Source organism: Mesoplodon bidens (genome assembly GCF_964165515.1).
Source record: "Mesoplodon bidens genome assembly, chromosome: 15".
NCBI lineage: Eukaryota > Metazoa > Chordata > Mammalia > Artiodactyla > Ziphiidae > Mesoplodon > Mesoplodon bidens.
In genome coordinates, this window is record NC_138171.1 from 54,363,546 (window position 1) to 54,386,225 (window position 22,680).

The 22,680-nt window shown below is 40.1% G+C and overlaps 1 protein-coding gene across 1 annotated transcript in view; it reads left to right on the forward strand.

Annotated features, from left to right (window-relative positions):
* Nucleotides 1-22,680, forward strand: part of PDXDC1 (pyridoxal dependent decarboxylase domain containing 1) — a 54,231-nt gene continuing 31,551 nt past the window's right edge. Inside the window, exons 1-6 of the mRNA XM_081256349.1 lie at nt 1-176; nt 14,052-14,125; nt 15,088-15,153; nt 17,758-17,838; nt 19,548-19,694; nt 20,870-21,059. Coding sequence (XP_081112475.1) covers nt 156-176; nt 14,052-14,125; nt 15,088-15,153; nt 17,758-17,838; nt 19,548-19,694; nt 20,870-21,059 — 579 coding nt within the window. The 5' untranslated portion in view covers nt 1-155. The remainder of the gene's footprint in view (nt 177-14,051; nt 14,126-15,087; nt 15,154-17,757; nt 17,839-19,547; nt 19,695-20,869; nt 21,060-22,680) is intronic.

Consider the following 22,680-nt stretch of genomic DNA (forward strand, 5'->3'; position numbering starts at 1 on the left):
TGCGCAGCCAGGAAGTTCCTTCTCTTCTCCGCCCCGCCGGCCGCGGGCGAGCTGGACGTCAGCGCTGCCAGCGTGGAAACGGCGGCGGGGCGCGGGAGGCGGAAGTAGTGCCCGGGATCGCCGGCCTCCATCGGGCTCCACCGGCCGCCTCAGCCATGGATGCGCCTCTGGAGAAGGTCCGTACCGGGGGTGGACGCGGAGCGGCGGCCCGAGGCCCCCGCCTGTGGGGCGCCTGTTTCCCGGTCGCGAGCTGCCATTGTGACCGGGGAGGGGGCCGGGGGCTAACGGGCCCGCCTGAGGAGGACTGGTCGTGGGGGCGTCCGGCCCGTAGCTCGAGGCTGGGGCCTGGTCACGTCACGGGGCCGGGGGTCTCTGGGGTCCCCGTGGGCCGGGAGAGGCTGAGCCGGGTTCTGCCCGGGGCCGCGAACGACCCGGAGCCCAGTCGGGGGCCGCGGGGCCGACCTTGGGGCCTGCGAGAGCTCGGCTCACCCTCTCGGATGACAGAGCTAACAACTTGCGGCCGCAGAATCGCCTGGAATGAAGCCCCAGTTGTTTCGGAGCCAACTGGAAACCTGTAGGTTGTCTGTGGTCTCCAAGTTAGGAAGGGAGATGTGCAAGCAGTAATTTGCCATCTTCAGCGAGCCTAGGAATCACCTGGGGCCCTTGGTAAAAATCCAGATTTTCAGCCCTCGGGTCGGAACCTCGGGGGGCGGGACCGGGATCTGTGGGTTTAACGAGGTCCCCACGTGATTCTAATGCAGTAGTTTGAAAGACCCCTGAGGTCCAGAAAGGGGCGGGGCTTCTGTAGATTGTGAATTTCGTCTTTGGGGATGCTGCTGCTCCACAACTTTCTGGCTCCCCCTTTCCGTGGCGAGGGGAGACCCTGAGGTCAGTCGGAAATCCACTGGTAGCAGCGTTTTACTCTGGTTTCCTCTTGGGGGAACAGCAGCGTGATGTACCTGGCTGACCGCTCTGGCATGTGAAATGGATTCTAATTGTCCTGGATTTAGGGCTAGTAAACGAGAACCAGTGCTTGGATTTCTTCACGGATACCTACCTTCAGACCCTGACTTTCTGCCCTCCCTCAATGTCCTTCTTTCTTTTCAAGCTTGGGAGTCTGCTTGTCCAGACCCGGTTTTTCATATATGTGGAATTCAGGAGCAATGCTAGTGTTTCAAGACTGCTTTATTTTAATTTTGAACTGGCAGAAGTAACATATTTTGTCATTTTTTCAATGCAGCAGCTGCTGTGGATTTGTTCACTTGTCACTGGAGAGTTGAAGGGAGTAATTGTACAAATTGAGCCAGATGTCTTCATGTGCACACAGTGGTATAGCCTACCCCTCCGTTGTTTCTCATATATTGGGTGGAAGGAATCAAGAAAGGACAAAGATAATATGTTTTCCTTACACCGCCTCTGTAGTGAATGTTACGTGTTTTTCTGTCTAGGAATAAAGTCTTCCCACGCTTTTGATGAGCACAGTGTCTACCTGTGGTGCTTTGAGTTTCAGTCTAAATCAGTGATTCTCAACCACCAGGCTGTTTTGTTCCCCAGGGGATATTTGGCCAACGTTTGGATACACTTTTGATTGTCACAATCAGGCGTTAGGAAGGGGCTGCTGGTACCTAGTGGGTAGAGGCCAGGGATGCTGCTAACATCCGACATTGCACAAGACATAGCCTGTACCAGAGAATTATCAGTAGTGCTGAGGCTGAGAACCCCTGGTCTACACCGTGTGTGGACCAGTAGTTGAATACAAATGCCAGTGGTTGAATACAAAATGATGCTAAAAATGTCCCTTCAGTGTTGTTTCCTTTCCAATTTCATAAAGAAGATGGGAGGGGCTTTGTGGCATTTCAGTTAGAAATCTAAAGAACTGGAGTGTTCTTTCCTCCAAGAATAGTTCATTATAGGCAGATCTGCAAAACAGAATGGGTTGGAATCCTGCTTCAAATATTACTTTTCTGGTATTTGATTACTAGATTACAGTGGTTGCTCCCTAAATGTTAATTGATGATAAAAGATCTTAAACCCTTCAGATGAAGATCTGAAGATGTACTGAAACTCCAGTGTGCTTAAGCCTGGCACATTAACAAAAATTGCAGGGATCTTTCAGGAATTCAGAATGTGTGGGCTGGAAGTCTCTGCCTTAGGCCAGTGTGTAAATTCTGAATGTAAGTTTTTCAGAACTAGTACTGTGTCTTATTTTTATATTCCCTGAAGCAATACAGGGCTTTACTTGTAATGAACAATTTCTCTTGGTGCTAAGTGGGCAGAAAAGAAAAAGCATTGCTGTAATATGAATGTTGAAAATTTTGTGTTGTGAAAAATAGTTTGAATCAAAGTAAAACATTGAATTGTGTCCATTATTCTGGTTTCTTTGAGGAATAGACTGCTGGGTTAAATTCTACATTGCTAGTATAAATTTAAGAACTATTTGAGCAGTTCTGAATGATCCCATTTAAACTAATCCTTGCATAATTTAGACTGGCTACAGAAACCACAATGTTATTTGATACCCATCCTCTAAAATTTCAAGTAATCTCTCTCACTCTAAAATGTAGTGTGCTATCATTGTTTAATAGAATCACTCAGTACATTTCCTTTGGTCCAAATATAATTTTGTACCCTTGCTTTTTCTTTACGTGATATGTAGACATGCAGACCTGCGATGACAGAGCCATTTTCTTGCCTTGATTTGCTTTTCTTTCACAATATATGTTTTCTTTTTGTATTCAAAATTAGTGACATCCAGAGAAACTAGAGATAGGTTAATTATAGGGACAAGGAATTCGAGCTAGAAGAGTAGGCGCCTCAGCCCCCCCAATACTGTCCGTCCAACTCATAAGGAACAAATCTCACAGTGTTTACTTATGTTAATATCCAAGTTTTAAAATGCCACAGGAAGTAATAACGCTGATGCTGAAGATCTTAATAAGGTATTCAACACACCTACATAACACCTGATAGTAAAAACTTGCTACTTTAAACTTGTAGAACAGCCCAGATCTTTTCCTGCTGCTTGGAAAAATCTCATTCTTCCTGGGTATTATGTTTAGACAAGGTGTATAGCAGTTTGTTTTGCACTTTTAATTCCAACCTTGAGTAAACTTAGAGCAGATGTCTCAACCTTGGCACCGCTAACATTGGGCTGGATATTTCTCTATTGTAGGAGGCTGTCCTGTGTACTGTAGAATGTTTAGCAGCATCCCTGGCCTCCACCCACTAGATGACAGTACCATCCCCTCCCCCCAGTGTGACAACCAAAAACATCTCCAGTTGAGGCAGTTGTCCCCTAGGGGTGAGAGGATCCCCTCTGGTTGAGAACCACTGACTTAGAGAATCTAGAGCTGCACTGTCCACCAGCCACATTTAAAAAAAAAAATTATTTCATTTATTTATTATTTTTGGCGACGTTAGGTCTTTGTTGCTGCGTGCAGTCTTTCTCTAGTTGTGGCCAGTGGGGCTACTCTTCGTTGCGGGCTTCTCACTGCTGTGGCTTCTCTTGTTGCAGAGCACAGGCTCTAGGTGCGCAGGCTTCAGTAGTTGTGGTGCGTGGGCTTAGTAGTTGTGGCACACGGGCTTAGTTGCTCTGAGGCATGTGAGATCTTCCTGGACCAGGGCTTGAACCCGTGTACCCTGAATTGGCAGGCAGATTCTAAACCACTGCGCCACCACGGAAGCCCCACCAGCCACATTTGGCTATTTAAATTTAAATGTAATTAATTAAAATTAAATAAATTTAAAATTTAGTTCCTCAGTCACATTAGCCACATTTCAAGTGTTCAACAGTCACAATGTGGTTTTAGGCTGCAGTACTGGGGCAGCACAGATAATAGAAATGTTCACCACAGAAAGTTCTATTGGATAGTGCTATAGAGAGGAGCCAATTTATTTATTGTACCGTATATCTAATTCTTGTCTCTAAAAGAGGCAACCTCGAGCCTGTTTCTGACGTAAATAATTACAACCAAACCTATTTTTTACTGTTGTACTCATCCTGAGCTAAGTTCCCCCCTACCCCCTTGGACCTGATTTTGGAAAATTCTCTTACCACCTTACTGTTTATAAGGGGCAATAGGAGCTGCGTGGATGGAACATTGCTGATCATTACTGATAAGGACTACCAGAATTTCTGTTCCTGCTCTTTACTTAAAAAGCTCACGAAAAGAACCCCTATTAGCCAAGCTTGAAATGACCAGTTCCTGTGATAAGGCTTTATAGATCCCTCTCTTACCTAGAATAGAAGGACTCCTGTGAGGATATGATAGCCTATAATGTTACCGTTCATTTAAAGCTGATCTCTGTATCATCATGATTGAGGGTTTTGCATACAGATACATGGTGCCTAAGGCAGTAAATGATTATCAAATGCTGGGTGTCAGGGAAAACGTGGCACAAAGTTCCTGATCCTAAAAATTTATGGCGTTGGTGGTTCTCGAGTTATTCAAAATTTCAGCAGTAGTTAGCAGAGCTGTTGGTGGTCCCCAGTCCTGTGTGTTCCACCTTATCTAGAATTATGAGTTATAATTATAGATAGCAGTTGTTTGAGCTTAAAGTCATCTGTTTTCACCCGAAGCAGAAACCTGTTTTGACTTAAATTTTTTATTGCTGGCCAACTATGGTCAAAGCCCAGTGCTGAGTGCTGAGAGAGACACAAGGTGAATAAGACATGATCCCTGGGAGAGGTTACATTATAGTAAGGGGCATTCAAGTTTAGGCAAAGCCTTGTATAGCAAAAGAATCACAGGAATTAAGAAACAAAGGGCATCGAGTGAGTGACCAGGAAAGAGTATGTGGAAGAGATTCTTTAGGTAGAATATTTAGTTCAGAATCATGGCTTTTCTAGGTTTGTTTTAAATGTAAATATAATGTAGATTTTTACTTTATAATATGTTTGTGCCTAGTGTTATTGCTGGTAGAACATAAGAGAAAGGAAGCCATTTTATCTTTTAAAGTTAGATATAAAAAATATGCCTCCAGTCACTTTGAAAATGTTTAAAAATTCCTTTCAGAAATTTATCTAGCTTAAATTAAATCCATTCTCTCCAAACAATAGTCAAGGGCCATAAAACTATTTTGAGTTTAATATTTTGTTTATTTAATTTCTGTTACTATTGCAGTAGTTTTTGTTTTTTGTGGCAAATGCTAAGTGTTTAGCTGCCTTAAGGTTAGTTAGTCCTTGAGGCCCAGCCTGGGGCCCTGTCCACTTTTTTTTCCCCCAGTGCCTGTGGAAAAGGCATTCTGAGTTTCAAATGACTGAGGGCAAAGTAAACCTTTCTGAGATCTTTTTCCTATGCGCAGAAAAACAGAAACAGCAAAGTAAAGCCTTCAATCTGAAGGTGCAGCTCAGGGACATTGAACATTTTGCTTCAGTGAGATTTTCAGGAGCCTAGTGAGACTGAATTACTTATTAGACTGGACATTGTATTGGTGCAGTCATATGAAATTGCTGTTTTTGTCCCCTAGAAATATCTGAATATTGGCAGTTTTACACAGTTTACAGTTTTACAACAGTAAAGGTCTGAAGATACATAGAAGGAAGGAATTGATGGGTTCCTTTCCTTAGAATTATTATTTTTAAGATAAGGTTGGCAACATTAAACCTGCATAATTCCAATTCAGTTTTGGAAATAATGATATTGATAAGGGTAATGGATATCTTTATCTTTCTGAATTGATCCCCCAATAAGTCCTAGGAAACACCTCTTTAAGAAGCATATCTTAGTGACTTATTTTTTCCAGTGACTATAGCATGTTTTGCTTTAAGCAATTTTCTTTTTGTTCCAGAATAAGTATGTGATTCCAGATAAACTAGTAAACTTCTTAGAAATAGAGCTTGCCTGTCGTGGTATTTTTCCATCCATGTAGTTATCGGCAAACGCTCATAATAAAATGTCTAAATGAACTATATGTAAAATAGATAACTAATAAGGACTTTACTGTATAGCACAAGGAACTCTACTCAATACTCTGTAATGGCCTATATGGGAAAAGAATTTTAAAAAGAGTGGATATATGTATATGTATAGCTGATTCACTTTGTTATACACCTGAAACTAATACAACATTGTAAATCAACTATACTCCAATAAAAATTTAAAAAATAAAAAATAAAATAAAATGTCTAAGTGAATTGATTCTCTTGGAATACATTTTTTGAAATTTAGACTTCGATCCCTGGCCTTTCCATCATGTGTCTTAAGGCAAGTAAACTGAATGCCCCTTTTTTCCTTCTGTGTACTTCTGTTTTTTTTTTTAACTGTTTTATTTATTTATTTTTGGCTGTGTTGGGTCTTCATTGCTGCATGCAGGCTTTCTCTAGTTGTGGTGAGGAGGGGCTACTCTTTGTTGCGGTGCATGGGCTTCTCATTGCGGTGGCTTCTCTTGTTGTGGAGCACGGGCCCTAGGCGCAAGGGCTTCAGTAGTTGTGGCACGCAGGCTCAGTAGTTGTGGCACACGGGCTTAGTTGCTCCGCAGCATGTGGGATTTTCCCGGACCGGGGCTCGAACCCGTGTCCCCTGCATTGGCAGGCAGATTCTTAACCACTGTGCCACCAAGGAAGTCCCTGTGTACTTCTACTGATGCCAGGTTTGATCTGGTGTTACTAACTTTGCTGCCTCCTTATTGCTACCAGATTTTCCCTGCTCTTTTGTATATTTTTGCCCCTTTTTTTCCCTATATGTTCTTTTTTGCCTCTTTTCATGAGGGATTTGTAAGTTTAAATACTAACACCTCATGCAATATTTGCAAATCCCTTTTCAACTAAAATATTTTGCTTAATGAGCCAATAAGTACAGTATGTTTTCATGTTCTCACACACTCAAGCATAAAGTCCACACTCAAGCGTAGTTAAAAATAAGATTTTCCAAGAGTATCCAATTCTTAAAAGACAAACATAGACGAAAGTGCCTTGTTCTTTTTTTTTTTTTTTTTTTTTGCGGTACGCGGGCCTCTCACTGTTGTGGCCTCTCCTGTTGCGGAGCACAGGATCTGGATGCACAGGCTCAGCGGCCATGGCTCATGGGCCTAGCCGCTCCGCGGCATGTGGGATCTTCCTAGACCAGGGCACGAACCCGCGTCCCCTGCATTGGCAGGCGGACTCTCAACCACTGCACCACCAGGGAAGCCCGAGTGCCTTGTTCTTAATTACTTTTCTGTTGGAACTACACGAAAGTATTTACAGATGTATAAATTGAGGCTCCAATGAGTAAGTCAGGTTTGCAAAGTGCTATTATTACCTTGGAGAATCCCTACATTTTCTCTCATTGCTGACCCATAAGGAACAGCTGTGTTCTGAAGCAGCTGCTGCTGTTCTTATTGTTTCTCTGAGATGTGTAGTATTGGGGGCACTTGTTTAGTGCTAGACAGTGGGCATTCTTTGTGTTTTCACCTGGGAGGAAAATATATGGTTTTTGGAGAGTTGATACTTGCATGCTTATCACTATCCAGGATTAACCTTGCTTAGAAAGCTGTGGAAGGCAAAAGAGTAGGTGAAATGTTAGAAACATCAATTCAGAGCTTTATCTGATCATGTTGATCAATTGAAGAAAGGTAGTGATCTGTTTTTTTATTGAAGTATAGTTGATTTATAGTGTTGTGGTAATTTCTGTGTAGTGATTTTTTTTGGTAAGTCTAATGCAAATGTTGGAAACTAGCATTTGTTAACATCAAGGCCTTCTATCTGGTACGATCAGCTGGTATTCTCACATGCTTTAGTTTTTCTTCTGTCAATAGTCCTAGATCCCCCCAAAATGAACATTCCTCCCCTGAAAAAAGTTTATTGAAACATGGTATTGTATACTTCTATTATTAATGAATGTTGTGATTTATATATTTTAAAATTACTATTTAAACTTCCCCTTTTCTGGACGTTGCTTCTTTTTAAATGTTTAGCTCTGTATTTTTCAAATAGCAGTTATTCATATACCATCTTTGTGAATTTTGTCACATCAGTTACCACTTTTACTGTTATTTGCTAAATATTTCTTTTCAGTCGACTAAATCAATTCGACCTCCTTCTTTAAAATTGAGGAACAGGGCCTCCCTGGTGGCGCAGTGGTTGGGAGTCCGCCTGCCGATGCAGGGGATACGGGTTCGTGCCCCGGTCTGGGAGGATCCCATGTGCCGCGGAGCGGCTGGGCCCGTGAGCCATGGCCGCTGAGCCTGCGCGTCCGGAGCCTGTGCTCCGCAACGGGAGAGGCCACAACAGTGAGAGGCCCGCGTACCGCAAAAAAAAAAAAAAAAAAAAAAAAATTGAGGAACAATTTATATACAATAAAAATATGCACTTTAATTGTACAGTTTGAGTTTTGGCAGTTGTGTATAGTCATATAACCACCAGCATAATCAAGATATGGAGCATTTCCATCTCCCTAAAAAGTTCCCTTGTGCCCCTTTGCAAGTGGATCCCAGATCTGCTTTCTGTCACTACAGCCCTTTTTTTAAAAACTTAGATTTGTGCTAAACAGTAATGTTTATGAATTCAGGGTTTGGGGTATTATTTTTTCCCTAATTCATGTGAAAGTAAATCATATAGTTTTTGGTCACACTTTGGTAGGCTGATTTAACTGAAGAAAATGTATACAAGAGCTTGATTAAGCATTTGAAAGCTGAGAAAATTTTAAGTGACTGGAGAGCAGTAGTTCCCAAATCTTAGGCCCTAAGATTTTATTATTCTTCTGCTGTAGTTTCCACTTTTTTTTTTTTTTTTTTGGCGGTACGCGGGCCTCTCACTGTTGTGGCCTCTCCCGTTGCGGAGCACAGGCTCCGGACCCGCAGGCCCAGCGGCCATGGCTCACGGGCCCAGCTGCTCTGCGGTATGCTGGATCCCCCCGGACCGGGGCACGAACCCGTGTCCCCCACATCGGCAGGCAGACTCTCAACCACTGCGCCACCAGGGAAACCCATGTAGTTTCCACTTTTGAAAGGTTATTATAAACAACTTCTCAGTTAATAAACTTTATTAACAAATGATTGTTTATTCCATTACTAATAACTGGATGTTAATTTTCAATAACATCCATTAAAATAGTGTGGGTTTTTCCCCCCCAAACTGCAGATTACATCCTATATATGAGATGTCAAATCAATTTAGCAGGTCATGACCAGCAGCTTTTTTTTTTAATGAAGTAGAATAAAATGATAAATATAATGTATTCCGAATAATATGGGTAGGAATAGTACCATTGTTACCTCATAACTAAGTTGATATAATTCTAGCCAAAAGCAAAAATAAGTGACTTTTTTCATTAACCCATGTTGCCTTATTCCAAATAAATTTATAATTTCCTACTAGCTTGAAAAATAGTGAATTACTTCCTGACCTCCTTTACTATTTTAACTTGCATTTGACTTTCAATTTTTTTCCTCCAACATTTAAATTGTGAGAATTTTAATGCTATTTCACCATTACGTATATACTATTTCTTCTTCTGATAGTGGCAGGATATTTTAATATTTAATAGTTAATATCCCACACTGACTGAAAGTGATGGAAGTCAACTAGTATAAAAATGATTGTTGAAAAGATGCTTATAAAAGAATGAATGGCAGGGCTTGTTTTACAAAATTAGTTGTCTAGTTCTGTGACAGTTATCGTATGAACAATTGAATGGTTCTCCTTAGGAGTTTTGAACTTGCTTTAAGCCATGCCATGCATCTATGTTAGACGTAATTGAAGCAAAAATACTGAATCCACTTCAGTACACAGAATCAACATAGCTGAAATATAATTCACAAATTTGCAATCTAATGACTAACAGTCTAATAATGGTTTCTGAATCTTCAGTAGTGAACATGTGGTAGTTTTGTAATTAGAAAGTGAACCTGTGGATATACACACTCCATGGGTGCACAGGCTTCAGTAGTTGTGGCACGTGGGCTCCGTAGTTGTGGTTCGTGGGCTGTAGAGTACAGGCTCAGTAGTTGTGGCGCACGGGCTCAGTTGCTCCGTGGCATGTGGGATCTTCCCGGACAGGGCTTGAACCCGTGTCCCCTGCATTGGCAGGCAGATTCTTAACCACTGCACCACCAGGGAAGTCCCAAGGATTATCTTTAAAATGAGGCCTTACTTAGCTCTAATTATGGTTCTTGAGACAAGAGCTTTTTCAAAATGTGAGTTGCTTTGTTTACTTTTTTGATGAACTTGAGGAGCAGTATTGCCTAGTGGTCAGGAGCACTGGTTCTAGAGTAGTACAGACCTTGTTTTAAATTCTGGCTCCAAAGCATACTAACTCTGTGCCTTTGGGTTAGCCAGGCAGTAATGCATGTAAAGGTGTTAATTAGATGATGCTTGAATATAGCAAGCAACTCAGTAAGTGTTAGTAATTATTAAGGATCACAAATCTTATTGAGCCCTTTTTCTGTGCCAGATCCTGTGTTAGATGCTAAGGGTTGAAAAAATATGACATTCTTCTGGGAACCTGGCATAGAATACTATTTTTTTTCTTCCTTCAATATTGTAAAACAGCCTCCTTCTAAATACCAAATAATGGACATCTTTATTCAACTTGATTCTTCACTCATTTTGGTTTGTGTCTTGCTGTTACCCTGCTATTATTTATTAACATTTATCACACAAGTACTCTGGCACTGTAACAGGTACTGAGGATACGAAATGTGAATAAGAAAGTAGTTGCTGCCCTTAATAGAAGCTTATGGAGGCATGGTTTAAGGAACCAATTTATAAATATTTTTCTTAGAGTATTTATTTATTTATTTATTTATTTATTTATTTTGCGGTACGCGGGCCTCTCACTGCTGTGGTCTCTCCTGTTGCGGAGCACAGGCTCCGGACGTGCAGGCTCAGCGGCCATGGCTCACGGGCCCAGCCGCTCCGCGGCATGTGGGATCCTCCTGGACCGGGGCACGAACCCGTGCCCCTGCATCGGCAGGCGGACTCTCAACCACTGTGCCACCAGGGAAGCCCCTTAGAGTATTTCTTGACTTAAGGCCTAATATCCTGCAACTGGATAACATTTTATATTTTGGATTATCCCGTTAACACAAGCACGTGAGGGTCTACATCATATTCACATTTAATTGATTCAAATTTAACTAAAAGTGCTATTTTCCCTACGCACCCGCTACCCACTCCCCGCTGTCCCCACTTCACTCCCTAAAAGAGAGTAGGATCAAGAACAATTTACATGTCAGCCTTTCCATTCAATGAGTGTGTGCTTGCTGTCTTGAGAGACTCAAATGGAGAAATGTGAAGCTGCACTTCCCTCTTGCCTCTCTCAGTGTAAGCATCTTGTCATCACATGTGATTCTGGTGTTTAAAAATAAGTATTGTCATATGAAGTGGCTTCTAAACTAAGTCAACTATTTTGTCTATTCTTAACTGAAAAATCTGTTCAATGTTATAGGAGAAGTTAGCCGTGTTGAACTTAGAGCCAGTATGTTGATATCCAATATGCCATGCCTTCCTAAGGGGTTTCAGAGGTAATATGACAACCCAAGAATCAAGCTGACTTTAGATTCTTGGTCTTATAAGAGAAGTCAAAATTAGTAGGAGTCTGAATGGCTGCTTTCAAAAAGCGTATAATCTAATTGGGGAGAATACCTATACTGGAAAGATCATCTATAAAACAATTCATAGTAAAGAATGTAAAGAATCGTGAGGATAAATGGCAGTTGCATATTAGAATGGCCCCAGTTTCAAGCCTTCCGTCCTGTTGTCCCTATAAATACAGTCATTTGTCAGGCAGTGAGTCCAGGTTTTTGGTTTAGGAAAAAATGATATCGATATCATTAGAGGGGATGTGAACATGTGAAAATGGTTTTATCCATGGGGGTTTCTTAGAAGTAGTGAATTGTGATTTAATAGGTAGTTAGAGGTGGATAAAAGGTACAAGGACATTTCAGATGGGGCAGATGTTATAAGCATGAAACAAGGAGGTGTAATTGATCAAGCAAACTGTTTATCTTTTCATTTGGCCAGATGATCAGGGATTGATGTGTCACAGGAGATAAGGGTGGTAAGGACCATGACCAGCAGACTGAGGGGCAAGATCAATTCTCTTGACCATTATCTGTTCCTCATCCTACTCAGAACTGTTAATGGAGAGCATGGAGACCCTTTTAGATTACTCTCTAACCCATCTGGTGCTTACATTTAAATCGTGATTTTTATTGGAAACACCTGTTTTTTTTAATGATTTTTTTTTTTTTCTCGTGTAAAAATCAGGTCAGATGTGGCTATGTGATTATTTTCTAATCTCTTGTAGAATCAGTGTGATGTAATAGAAACAGGCAGAAACACATCAGGAAACCAGGGTTCTGGCACCTCTCTGTCATTTATTAGTTCCATGAGCCTAGGCAAGTCAGTGTACCTCTCTAAGTCTTAGTTTCCTCTTCTCTAAAATGTTATACCAGAATCAGAGGTTTTCATGCTTATACTTTTTTTTCTTCTTTTTAATGAAACTTTTTACAAGTGAAACTTTACAGCTACCCAACCTCTTCTCCCCAAAGTTCTTTCCAGGAGTCTTAAGGCTGAGAAGAACACAGGTGGGAAATCCCTGGACTAGACCCCTAAGGTCCCTTCTAGAATTAATATTTTCTGATACTTACATTGATAAACAGTAGAATTTCTTTAAAAAAAAACAATTTTGAGGAGGTAACACAGTACTAAAGGTAATATACACTCATTGCACATCTACATTGTATAAACTATTACGAGGTACAAGAGACAGTATGAAGAGAAAAGCAGATAACTACACTTGAAGTGTATTTGAAGAGTAAGGGGGGATCAAGGGAGAGCTTCTGTGATTGTTTATATCCCAATTCATACTATATAGAGATTCAGGGCAACAAGATTGTCTCTAAAAATTTTTACGGAGATGTAAGAAGAAAGAAAGGAAAATGAGTGTTTCAATTCTGCAAGAATTTTTAAAAATTTGTTTTGTTTATGTTTTGAATGGGAGATAGATGTACACGTGGTACTAAATTCCAAAAGGAGCAAAAGGATATGAACTAAAAAGACTTCCTCTGACCCCTGTAGCCATTCTTTGGAGTCAATCACTATTGCTAGCTTGGGTAAGCATCCCAGAGTTTTTAGAAGCACTTGCAGATCTTTGAGCGTATTAGTTTCCTGGGGCTGCTGTAACAAATGAGCACAAACTGGGTGGCTTAGAACAACAGAAATATGTTCTCTCTCAGTCCTGGAGGCCAGAAGTTTGAAATCACTGTCTCGGGGCTGAAATCAAGGGCTGGCAGGGCTGCGCTCCCTCCAGAGGCTCCGGGGGAGTGTCCCTTCCTTTCTTGTTCCAGCTTATGTTGCTTGCCAGCCATCCTTCCCTGTTTGGTGGCTCCATCACTCCAGTTTCAAGGCCAGCATCTTCAAATCTCTCTCTGCTCTGTCTTCACATAGTCTTCTCTCTCTGTGTGGTCTCCCTCCAATTCTCTCATGTGGATATATGTGATTGAATTTAGGGCTCACCTGGATGATTCAGGGTAATCGTGCCATCTCAAGATCCTTAATCACATCTGCAAAGACTTTGTCATATAAGGTAACGCTCACAAATTCCAGGGATTAGGATGTGAATATCCTTTGGGGGGCTATTTTTCAGCCTACTACAACAGTAAAATGAATAGTATACTATACATACTTTTCTGGACCTTGCTTCTAATAGTGAAAAACTGAAATAACCTAAGGGTCCATTAATTCAGGACTGGTTCAGTAAATTATAATACATCCATCAGATGCAAAAAGGTGTAACCACTAAGAAGAATGAAGTGGACCTGCTGACATGGAACTATATTCACTATAAAGTAGAAAAAAGCAATTTGGAGAGGGGCATATGAGCAAAGTGAAACTTTGGAGAGATACATGTCAAACTTAAAAGTGGCCTCCCCTGGGGAGTGGGACTTTTTTATGTTATACCTTTGTACTGTTGGAATTTTAAAATCAAACATGTTCTTTAATAATCCAGGTATTTTATAATAAATCCAGAAGAAAATGGACTTGCATTTAGTTTTTCTGGATGAATTATGTTGCAGAAGTAATAGAGGGTTGTTAAAATTTAACCTTTTGAAAATTTGTTTCCCAGATAGCAGACCCTACACTAGCTGAAATGGGAAAAAACTTGAAGGAGGCCATGAAGATGCTAGAGGACAGTCAGAGGTGAGCCTATGGAACAGAAGTAACCCATTAAATGTGTTCAACCTGCTATGAAACTGGTGGCACTAGTTTCCTTCTGTTAAAGACACCTCTTGGTCTGTCATACAGAGTGAAGTAAGTCAGAAAGAGAAAGACAAATACCGTATGCTAACACATATATATGGAATCTAAGAAAAAAAATGTCATGAAGAATCTAGGGGTAAGACGGGAATAAAGACATAGATCTACTAGAGAATGGACTTGAGGATATGGGGAGAGGGAAGGGTAAGCTGTGACAAAGTGAGAGAGTGACATGGACATATATACACTACCAAACGTAAAATAGATAGCTAGTGGGAAGCAGCCGCATAGCACAGGGAGATCAGCTCGGTGCTTTGTGACCACCTAGAGGGGTGGGATAGGGAGGGTGGGAGGGAGGGAGACGCAAGAGGGAAGAGATATGGGAACATATGTATATGTATAACTGATTCACTTTGTTATAAAGCAGAAACTAACACACCATTGTAAAGCAATTATACTCCAATAAAGATGAAAAAAAAAAAGACACCTCTTGGTTTCAGAATGTCACACTTAGCTTCAGCTGACTTTAAAATTGGTATTTGTCTTGGGTATAAGGTGCTTTGTAATTAAAGGATTTTGAAATTAAGGGGCAGGACTTACAATTTTCAGTTCTGCCTACTAAGAGTTTCATTTATTTAATATATTGACTTGCATCTATAAATACTTCTCACTGTATATTCAGGTCATATAGGACGTCAGCTAACCAAGAAGTGGGTTGAAGTGTTATTATATTTTTAATATTATTTTCCTGAAATTAAACCCTACCCCAGCCTGGGGGCTGGGACGAGAAGGCAAGATGTGTGTTTCAAATCTCACATCAGGTACTAAGAGGTTGTGAGCAACATTATCACATGTTCATGCTCAAATGTTAGAAGGTTAACAGTTTTTTATTTCCTTTAAATTAGAAGAACAGAGGAGGAAAATGGAAAGAAGCTCCTATCAGGGGATATTCCAGGGCCACTGCAAGGCAGGTAGGTGGCAATGAAGATAAGTACCTTTACTTAGGGTGTACACTTTCTTTAAACCAAGATTTTACCATCACTGACTTACAATTTTAGTTTTAATGAGCACAAAGCAAATTGAGAGTTATATGCAGTATAACATCAGAAAACTGAAATGCCATTGGTTGGTTGGTGATAATGCTAAACCTACTGTTTCTCCCCCTTTCCCATTCAGAGTTTAACACAACCTCTTAACTCAAAAGTGATACGCAAACTCATAATTATAACTCAACTATCACACTTGATTCATCCTTGAAACCAGTAATCTATTTGGCAGACTGAGCTTTATTGTGAGAGTTATTTTAACTTGATAAGATTTATAATTTTGTTACATAGTAAATGAAAGGAAAATGTCAACTCTAATTTATTAGCAGAGTGGTTTATTTTTTGGTAACTAAAGCAAGTCTGTCAAGTGTTTGTGACTTGAGCTAGCAGGGAAGAGGTCAGAAAAATAAGTAGTTATCCAACTAACATTTTCACAGGATGTTAGCACTCAATCTGGAGTTAAAGTCCCGGCCCAGTTTCCCTCAGACAAACTTATTATTTTTTTTATTACCAGGAAACTGTACGTAGGTAAATAGTACAACTCCCTTAAGTTGTCCTTTGACCTGAATATAAATATGTACAATAAGTATGTTGCAAAAGAATAGTATAGAGGAAGGATCCCAGTGTGCCAATAAATGTCACATCTAACACACCCAGATACTAATTTTTTTTTTTGGCTGCATTGGGTCTTCGTTGCTGTGCACAGGCTTTCTCTAGTTGCAGCAATCAGGGGCTACTCTTCGTTGCAGTGCACTGGCTTCTCATTGCAGTGGCTTCTCTTGTTGCAGAGCATGGGCTCTAGGCACGCGGGCTTCAGTAGTTGTGGCACGTGGGCTCAGTAGTTGTGGCTCGCTGGCTCTAGAGCGCAGGCTCAGTAGTTGTGGTGCACGGGCTTAGTTGCTCCGCGGCATGTGGGATCTTCCCGGACCAGGGCTCGAACCCGTGTCCCCTGCAGTGGCAGGTGGATTCTTAACCACTGTGCCACCAGGGAAGTCCCCAGATACTAATATTTTAAAATAAGCACTCCTGCTTATAGAAGAAGGGTGCTGACTTGAAGTCCTCTATGGGTGAAGTTCATTCTCCAACTGAGAACAGGAACTAAATCTTATAAGTCTCCTCATCCCAGGCCTACTGAAGGGAATTAAAGGGTTCCACTCATCCCACAGAAGTTTCCCTAGAAGACATACTACCAAGAACATCTGTAATTCTCAGAGTGGGAGGGCATTAATGGCACCGGTCAGGAGTATTCACACTAATAATGCTAATAGTCAGCGCCTGAGATAGCACTTCCCCAGGCGTGGCATTCGGTGCTTTCCATGGACTAACCGCATCCTCACAGTTGTATAATGTAGGGCTTCGTGAGTTTCAGTAGCGTGCTCAAGGTCATGTGGCATCATCTCTACACAATGTCCAAGGATCACAGTCCCTCACACGTGAAGGTCGGCACCTTGAGGAGGATAGGTTTGGGGACATTGTTTCGATGGTGCTTTTTGAAAAGAGATAACTTTTTTTTTTTAATTTATTTTGGGCTGCATTGGGTCTTCATTGCTGCGCATGGGCTTTCTCTAGTTGGGGTGAGCGGGGGCTACTCTTCTTTGCAGTGTGCAGGCTTCTCATTGCAGTGGCTTCTCTTGTTGCAGAGCACAAGCTCTAGGCGCACGGGCTTCAGTAGCTGTGGCTCACGGGCTCTAGAGCGCAGGCTCAGTAGTTGTGGCGCACGGGCTTAGTTGCTCCACGGCATGTGGGATCTTCGTGGACCAGAGCTCGAACACTTGTCCCCTGCATTGGCAGGCAGATGCTGAACCACTGCGCCACCAGGGAAGCCCGAAAGAGAGAACTTTTTATTAGTCACATTCTCATTAATAGAGTGATAGTATTTTGACATCACATGTTTTACAAGTCGCCTTGCCATTGCTTAGAACTTCACCTTTCATGTTCTTCTCTTAAGTTTCCACCTCCTCATGTGATGAGCGTTTAAAAACATACCTTGGGTATAAGTAAGTGTTTACACTGCAAGCGAATCTGCAGTTTCCCCAGCTTGGGGAAGAGGTAATAATAAATCATGTTTGCATTTCATGTTTGGCTCTGTTAGAACAAACAGACAAGACTCCCACGTGGAGGGAAGCTAGATACACCAGTGGCATTGGAGTATTCTTGCTGCTTTTGTGAGCTTCCAACAGCTTATAAGGACTACTTCGGCCCTTATTACATGCTTATTAAATAGTCTCCAAGATTCAAATGAACAGGTAGAGAAATATTGCTAAAGCTGGTGAAAATTTTTAAAAATCAAATTAATATTTAGGCAGAAGATTTAATCGCAAGTAAGGTTATATTCAGAATTCAGTTGATAATTTGAGGTTTGTTTTAAAAATGATGTATACTGTATCTCAAAACACATTATTTCTTTCGTAGCTACTCAGTTAAAAAAGAAAGCATGTCAAGCTAGTTTAGACGAGAGAAAATAGTGAGAGACCGGTGAGGGATGTGTGCTGTTTCCACCTGTTTGTCAGCTGTTTTTCTGTTCCGCAGTGGACAAGACATGGTGAGCATCCTCCAGTTAGTTCAGAATCTGATGCACGGAGATGAAGATGAGGAGCCCCAGAGTACCCGGTAATGGAGAACAGTTGGCAGCTTCTGTTTGAAAGTATATGTGTTCTTGATTTTGATAATGATTGCATTCTCACAAGTTGCTGCAGTAATAAGCTATATTTAATTCCTAGTTACATGTGATATTAAAATGATCAGTTTCTTCAGAGAGACATTGACATATTTTAGATAATATATTTTGTAAAAGGAAGTCATTTACTAAAATCTTGTCGTTTTTATGGTCTTGTGTCTTAGGGAGGGGCTGGCACAGGGGCCAGAGAATGGCTGTTGTGTGCTTTTCTGTTTCTGACTGCTCCTGTGCTTCCGCCTCTGATTGCTGAGAAGTGCTGCAGCTGAATTCATTGGTGGCAGGCCATGTTGTCTGTGAATCATCTGTTTATTTTATTTCTGTTTGTGCATCTATCAAGCAATTTATTTAGTTTCATTCTCTCTTTAATAGTTTTAAATTTAATTTTTTTGGAGTAAGTAATTCATTCTTCCAGTTCAAATTTCAAAAGATAGAAAAGGTATATATACAAAGGCAATTTTCCTTCTTACCTCTGCCTCCCTGCCTTGTTCTCCTTCCTAGAGATAAGTTGCCAGTTTCTTGTGTATTCGTCAGAGATACTTCATGTGTATGTACACCCAAGCAAAATGTCTGTGCTCACCCCCTCCAGTACCTAAATACTATGCATGTTGTTCTGTGCCTTGCTTTTTTCATTTATGTCTTGGAGTTCCTGGCATAGCAGTATACAAGGAGCTTTCTCCTTTAAGAGCTGTTTAGTGTTACTCTGAATGGATAAGCCATATTTTATTTAACTAGTCTCCTTTTCATGTTTTACTCTTAAAAACATTCCTACAGCCAGTAACTCTGTACATGTGTCATTTCTCATAGAAGAAGTGTTTCTGTAGATTAAAGTCCTAGAAGTGGGATTGCTGGGCCAGATAAGTTTGTGCATTTGTAAATTTGCCAAATTTCCCTTCGTGGAATTGTGCCACTTCACATTCCCACCCATAATGTGTGAGAGTACATCTTTCCCCACACCTTTGCCCGAAAGGGTATTAGCAGACTTAAGGATCGTTGCCAGTCTGATAGGTGAGAAATGATATTTCAGCATAGTTTTAGTTTGCATTTTTCTTATGAACCAGATTAAGTGTCTTTTTGTATGTTTTAAGACCCATTTATATTTCCTATTCTATGAACTGTCTCCTTTGCCCAGTATCCTGTCAATTTTTTGTTTTTTTCTTTTTACATTTATTCTTTATAAGGGAAATTAGTCCATCCACTTTAGTAAAGTGTAAAACAATACCTAGTTCCCCTTGAATGTGCTGTATTGTTATAAATAGCTATTTAATGCAGGGAATTGATCTTCGTCTATTGATTCTTAAATTTTCTGCACATTTTAGCTGTACTCTCCATAGTTCTTCAACTGGTATTTAATTAAAAAAACTTTTTTGGAGAAAATTATTCAAAAACAGTTTGTGTATTTGATTGGTATTCAATAAAAAAGGATATTTATCTCCTAGGACTTGAATTAAAAAAAAAATTTCCCCCCAAACTATTAATACCTTATGCATTGAATTTTCTAAATGTATCTCAGTGTCTGCCTTCTAGGCCATTAAATGCATTTCAAGTCTGACAGAAATTTCTGTGGAATAATGTGTCTCTATGTTTTATTTATTTATGCTTTGACTAATACTTTTTTTTTAATCTAATAAAATTTGATTAACAGAATCCAGAATATTGGAGAACAAGGTCATATAGCTTTGTTGGGGCACAGTCTGGGAGCTTACATTTCAACTCTGGACAAAGAGAAGCTGAGAAAACTTACAACTAGGATACTTTCAGACACTACCTTATGGCTCTGCAGAATTTTCAGGTAATAAGTTTTTAGTTTCTGGTAAAGACATTTATGCGTTGGGTATAGACTGTGAGAGATCTCTTTTCTGGAGCTATGCTACCTGGGTTCAGCTCTGCCTCTTCCCTTTCCTCTTGGAAGCGTTGCTTAACCACTCCATGCCTCAGTTTCCTTATCTATGAAATGGGGATAGCCTTAATATCTATTTGATGACATTGTTGTGAGGATTAAATGAACTAATGAATTAACATATGTAAAGAGCTGAGGACATGAGCACATACATGTTGGATAATGTCCACAGTTACTTGTTCTTAAGATTCCTAATTGGCACATGTTGATAGAAGGTACAGCAGTGAAATAGGTTCAGGTATTTTTAATCAAAGTATTAGCTGTGCTTTAGTAGAAAGGAAATGCTGTCATAAGGAAGATGAGTATGTGTTATGAAATTGAAATTTGCTTTATACTGTGATAATATTGGCATTATTAAGGAATTCTAGCAGACTAAGGAGTCAGTAGAAGAAATGGGACCAATGGTATTCTGTGTTTATTTATGCTATTACGTTTATGGAAAAGGAATGTTTACCTAACGTTGGAACATTTAACTTGCGAGACTTGTTTTCAGATGCTGGGAAAGAGCTTGACCTGGCGAGAGTAGTTTGCCTAACTATATGGCAAAGGAGAAATTTTCTTCTGTTCTAATAAAAATCCAATACCTGTAACTGAAAATCTTCTGTCCTTCTTTTTGGAGATTGAGAAGAATAAAATGTCCCAGGCAGATATTAGTGAAAACAAAAGTTAGCCTGACTAGCATTTTTGACAGTTTTACTTAACTTTGGATGTTTTAGGGCTGAAACTACTAAGAACCATGCCTGCATTATCCAGTGCTGGCTTTCTTGTAAAGTAAGCCAGTCCATGATCTTCAGCCTTTTTATATCTGAGGGATTCCCATTCTCTACTGGTTTTCATAGTTTCTGCTCTTTCTGGAGCTGGGTGTGGATGAGGGGTCATTGCCTCTGTTCTTTATAACCTCCAGCTGCAGTGAGGTGTCAGCCCTCTGAGATGAGGGTGATTCCTATGTCCTTTCACTGATCTGGGTAACAGTTTCCAGGTTGAGAAAAGAATTACTTCCATGGTTATAAGACTGGGATATAATATCAGAGATAAGAACATACTGACATATGGGTGTCTCTTAACAGGTATGAAAATGGCTGTGCTTATTTCCATGAAGAAGAAAGAGAAGGACTTGCAAAGATCTGTAGGCTTGCCATTCATTCCCGTTATGAAGACTTTGTGGTGGATGGGTTCAATGTGTTATATAACAAGACGCCTGTTATATATCTAAGTGCTGCTGCTAGGCCTGGCCTGGGCCAGTACCTCTGTAATCAGGTAATGTGGCATAAGGTGGATATTTTAAAGAAAGGATGTTTTGTTCTGTCCTGGAGGTTTTTCTTTAGCTGCTGTTTTTTTCAAGTGAAAAGAAAGGTGATTTTCTTATATGCTTGTTTTGTCATTATTATGTATAAATGTGTATTAATACATTTAGATATATATATATATGTATTTTTTTTTAGTTGCCCAAAGGCAACCACAGTCAACATTTTACTTTATTTCTTTTCAGACTTGGCTTAATCAGAGAGTATGTATGTTTTTACATAGCTATATCTGGCTTTTTTCACTTACTGTTATATAGGTTCATATCATGTTTTACCAGTTCTCCAAAGTAAAGTATGTTTTTAATGTCTTCATAATATTCCTTCAAGTGAGTGTATAGTATTTTAACTGTTTCCCTTTTGGGCAATTAGAGTGTTTCCATTCTTTTGCTTTTTATGACCATTTTGAGGAAGTGCTCTTTGTATAGTGCTGTTATGGACATCTTTGTGCATGAAGCTTTTCTATACTTTGGGTTGTATTCCTCAGATGGATTTTTCAGAGCCAGTCTAGAATTATTAGATCAAAGAGCATTACCATTTTTTAAAGTTCATGGTAGCCTGATTACGGGGCTACCTTGAGCCAAGAACCTGTTAAGCCTCTTGGCTAAGAATGTTTTAAAGTAAAACCCATAGGATTGGAGGGGTTGTCTTTTGTAAGATGGAGGAGTCCAGGGAGATACATAGGGGAAACTTCAGGGCTTAAGTTGATTCTGAGCTGTGGTCATTGGTGGCAAGAAATTATGTCCTCTTCTTGAGGGTGTACAAAATAAGGAGTTTTATAATATCTCTGTAGAAACATGAAACAAATTACTTATTGAGTACCTACTGTAGGCCAGGCTCTTATGGACCCAAAGCTCCCTTGGAACAGCAGTCCAATCTGCAAAAGATGTGTGAGAGTGTTCTGTTAAGGGGGAAAGGTAGGTGGCAGAATAGTCATGTTCATGTTTTAAAAAGTGTGTACATGCTTACATGCATATGTTTTTTATACCTAGAAAAATATATTTATATAAATATATATATTTTTGCCTAGCAATTATCTGCAAGGTTCTATACTAACCTGTTAACAGCAGTAGATTGGTGGCTTATGGGGGGGGAATCTTCACTTTTAATTCCTATAATTTTTTATTGTGTGTTTTACTTGGGTTTCACTTTCATAATTTAAAAGAAAAATTCTTTAAGGGGAAAAAGTGTGAATAAAGTGCTCGTTAAATTTTTGGTCCTTAAATGCTTCCAAGTTTTAGTTATACAGAGCAATATGCTGCAAATGTTAAAAAAAATTCCTAAAACATATACTTCTTAAGGATTTGGAAGCTAAAAATTAGGAATATAAAATTTATTTGACAATTACTGTCTCCATACGCTGACTTCATTTCTCTCAAGATATGTACATCTGCTAGTCCATATCTATTGCTTTTTAGGAATGGGTGGACCCATAAGTAAGATATTGTACTTTGAATGCCTTTAGCCGGTGTTATTTACCACTAATCCTTGGAGGAAGGATTCAAAATTATCCCCCCAAATGCTCATATTAAGAGTTCCTAAGGAGAGAGAATATTTAAAAAGAATAATTGTGACTT